General features: G+C 36.8%; 1 protein-coding gene across 1 annotated transcript; it reads right to left on the reverse strand.

Moving 5' to 3' along the window:
* Nucleotides 1–304: 304 nt before the first annotated feature.
* LOC128635632 (zinc finger protein ZFP2-like) lies at nt 305–1,375 on the reverse strand. The gene has a single exon (XM_053688713.1). The coding sequence runs from the start codon at nt 1,211–1,213 to the stop codon at nt 329–331; it is 885 nt and encodes a 294-aa protein (XP_053544688.1). The 5' UTR covers nt 1,214–1,375; the 3' UTR covers nt 305–328.
* Between the last annotated feature and the right edge of the window lie 1,510 nt (nt 1,376–2,885).

Here is a 2,885-nt window from a genome sequence, read left to right on the forward strand (position 1 = left end):
AAATGTGGCTGGCATGTCTCTTTAAGTTTAGATTCCTGCCTTTTCAAATAAAGATTGCAAGAGAATGAAAAAAAAATTATAATAGAAGAAAATTAGAAAGTTGCTTAAATTGCTGCTCTGAGTCATGAAAGAAAAAATGTGGTTTTAGTGTCACTTTAACTATAATGTTTACTGCATATTTTAAGCATACATACAGTGTTTGTTTTGCATTTTTAACTACATATAATCATTATATAGTTTTCTATTTCTTTATAATATACACAGTGACTTATAAACTGAGACAGATTAGAAAACAAGGAAAGGCTTTAGTTTGACAGCATATTTAATCTTATAAAATGTGTTCCTGGCTGTGGGATCTCTGATGTCTTGTGACTTGACATTTATATGAAAATTGAATCCCACATTCACCACAACTATATGGTTTCTCCCCGGTGTGAGTTCTCCTATGGACATCCAGATTCGATTTTTTGGGAAAGTGTCTTCCGCAATCATTGCACATATACGGATTCACCGCCGCATGCGTTTTTTGATGACCAAGAAGACTAGATTTATAAGTGAAACGTTTATGACATTCATTACAACCGTGAGGTTTCTCTCCAGTGTGTCCTTTTTCGTGTATAATAAGGTATCGCTTATGCGCAAAGTGTTTACCACATTTATTGCAACTATAAGGTTTTTCCCCTGAGTGGGATTTCTTGTGCACAACAAGATTTGATTTCTTAGAGAAAAGTTTCCCACATTCGTCACACCTAAAAGGTTTTTCTCCCCTGTGTAACCTTTGATGTACGGTAAGATAATATTTAGTAGCAAAGCTTTTCTCACACTCGTTGCACATATGGGGCTTCTCCCCAGTGTGCGTTTTTTCATGTACAACAAGACTATACCTCGAATTAAACAATTTTCCACACTCATTACAGCAATAAGGTTTCTCTCCGGTGTGCGATCGTTGATGGACAGAAAGATTAAATTTTGTGGAATATTTCTTCCCACATTCATTACATAAATATGATTTCTCCCTGGGGCGCATTATATGATATTCCTTAAGACTAGACTGAGCAATGTGTCTGTTATATTCATTATCCTGAGGTTCATTTGCTCCTCCAAGGGTTTCATTATAACCAGATTTTATATTTATGCTTCCACTGTTAAACTGTATTTTTCTTCTCACTATATCATTAGGACTGCTGAAAAATTCCAAACACGGGGAGGACATTCGTTGTTCACGATAACAAGGGACAGAATCTGATATGAATTCTAGGTTTCCATCTTCTCTAATCTGATGAGATAGACCAGTATAATCTCTCACCACCGAATCCGACGAACAGGCTCCTGCTTCAAATGTATTCCAGTTTTGTAAGCCACATCTTTGTGTTGAATTTTCTGTAATTAAAAGGAAAACTTATTAAACTATCATTAATATTTATGCAACTAATTCTGTTAAGCAATAAAAAAGATTGTAAAGCAAACATTGTACGACAGAGGTGAAAATATTTAAAACATATTGAGCCAATAAATAAAAAATATATTGAGGAGCCAGCCAAACAACTGTGTGTGTGTGTATGTACAGTATATATATATATATATATATATATATATATATATATATATGTAAGGATTCCTCGCTATTAGTCTATGTGGCTGTACCTTTAAGGATCATTACCTCCTTCCTTTATAAGGAACTTCCTCCCAGCAGTTCCTTGCTGGTTAATTGAAGTCTCTAAAGGATCTTCAGCACAGTCAGCCTTACAGTGGTTTACACTTTTCAAGTGATTTTTCCTTTGCCTCCTTTCCAGCTACCGGCTTCCTGACATTCTGATACCAAACTAGAGATTACAGCATCCGCTCTGCTACTCAAACAGCGTAACCTGTACTTTCAACTTGGAACCGTTCCAGTTCCATCCAAAGCCGCTGAATACGTCATCAGCTACGGCCGCTGTGCGGTAAGCTTGTCTCTCTCCCTACAGCTCTGTTCACTGTAACACCGGAACTCCTCTCTCCTGATCCTTCGCTTGCCAAAGCATTTAGCAACCTCCAAACTTTTCCACTGACTTAAGCTACATGAACTAAACCTGGGACTTAAGGTACTGTCATTTACTTGTTCAATAACTTCCTTAAAAGCCTTACTGTTTCTTGCTGTTATTGCACCTCCCTGATTTCAGTATAAACTGTGTTTGGCTTATAACAATTCATATATGTAGCTTGGGAAAAAATACTCTCTATGAAGTTACATGTGTGATACACACTACACTTTGTCTCACAATATTACATAATTAACCAGCCAAAAGAAATACAGGACTTGTTGAATTTTCATTGAATTTATTTTTTGTTTGGTTCTTTTTTGTCCTGTTTAAAATACACATATATGCAAATGGAACTGAGTACTATGTCTGAACACCTAAAAAATCTATCTGACAGGGTTGACCTGCTTGCCAGCTCATTTCATGAATTGCAAATAGAAAATCAGGCTCTAAAAGCCTGTCTTAGGGAAACACTTGCTGCTAAACCAGGTCAGAATGAGCACCACCCTGAACCTGCAGTTTCCACACCAGAGAAATTTTCTGGCAACCGCTCTCAGTTCAGAGAGTTCAGAAACTCCTGTATGTTGTTGTTTGAACTGAGACCTAAAACATACGCTTCTGAGAGAACTAGAGTTCTAACCGTTATATCATATTTAAGGGGAGAGCCCAGGGCATGGGCGGACACCTTTTTTGAAAAACAGGATTCTATCCTAGGTTCTTTGGACGCTTTCTTTTCAGAAATGTCCACACTCTATGATGATCCTTACAAGCAGATCTCAGCAGAGAATAACCTCAGAGCTTTGAAACAAAATAAAAATGCTGTTGAAACATACATAACTCAGTTTAAGATTTATGCCACTGATTCTT

This window comes from Bombina bombina, chromosome 7 (genome assembly GCF_027579735.1).
Source record: "Bombina bombina isolate aBomBom1 chromosome 7, aBomBom1.pri, whole genome shotgun sequence".
Taxonomy (NCBI): domain Eukaryota; kingdom Metazoa; phylum Chordata; class Amphibia; order Anura; family Bombinatoridae; genus Bombina; species Bombina bombina.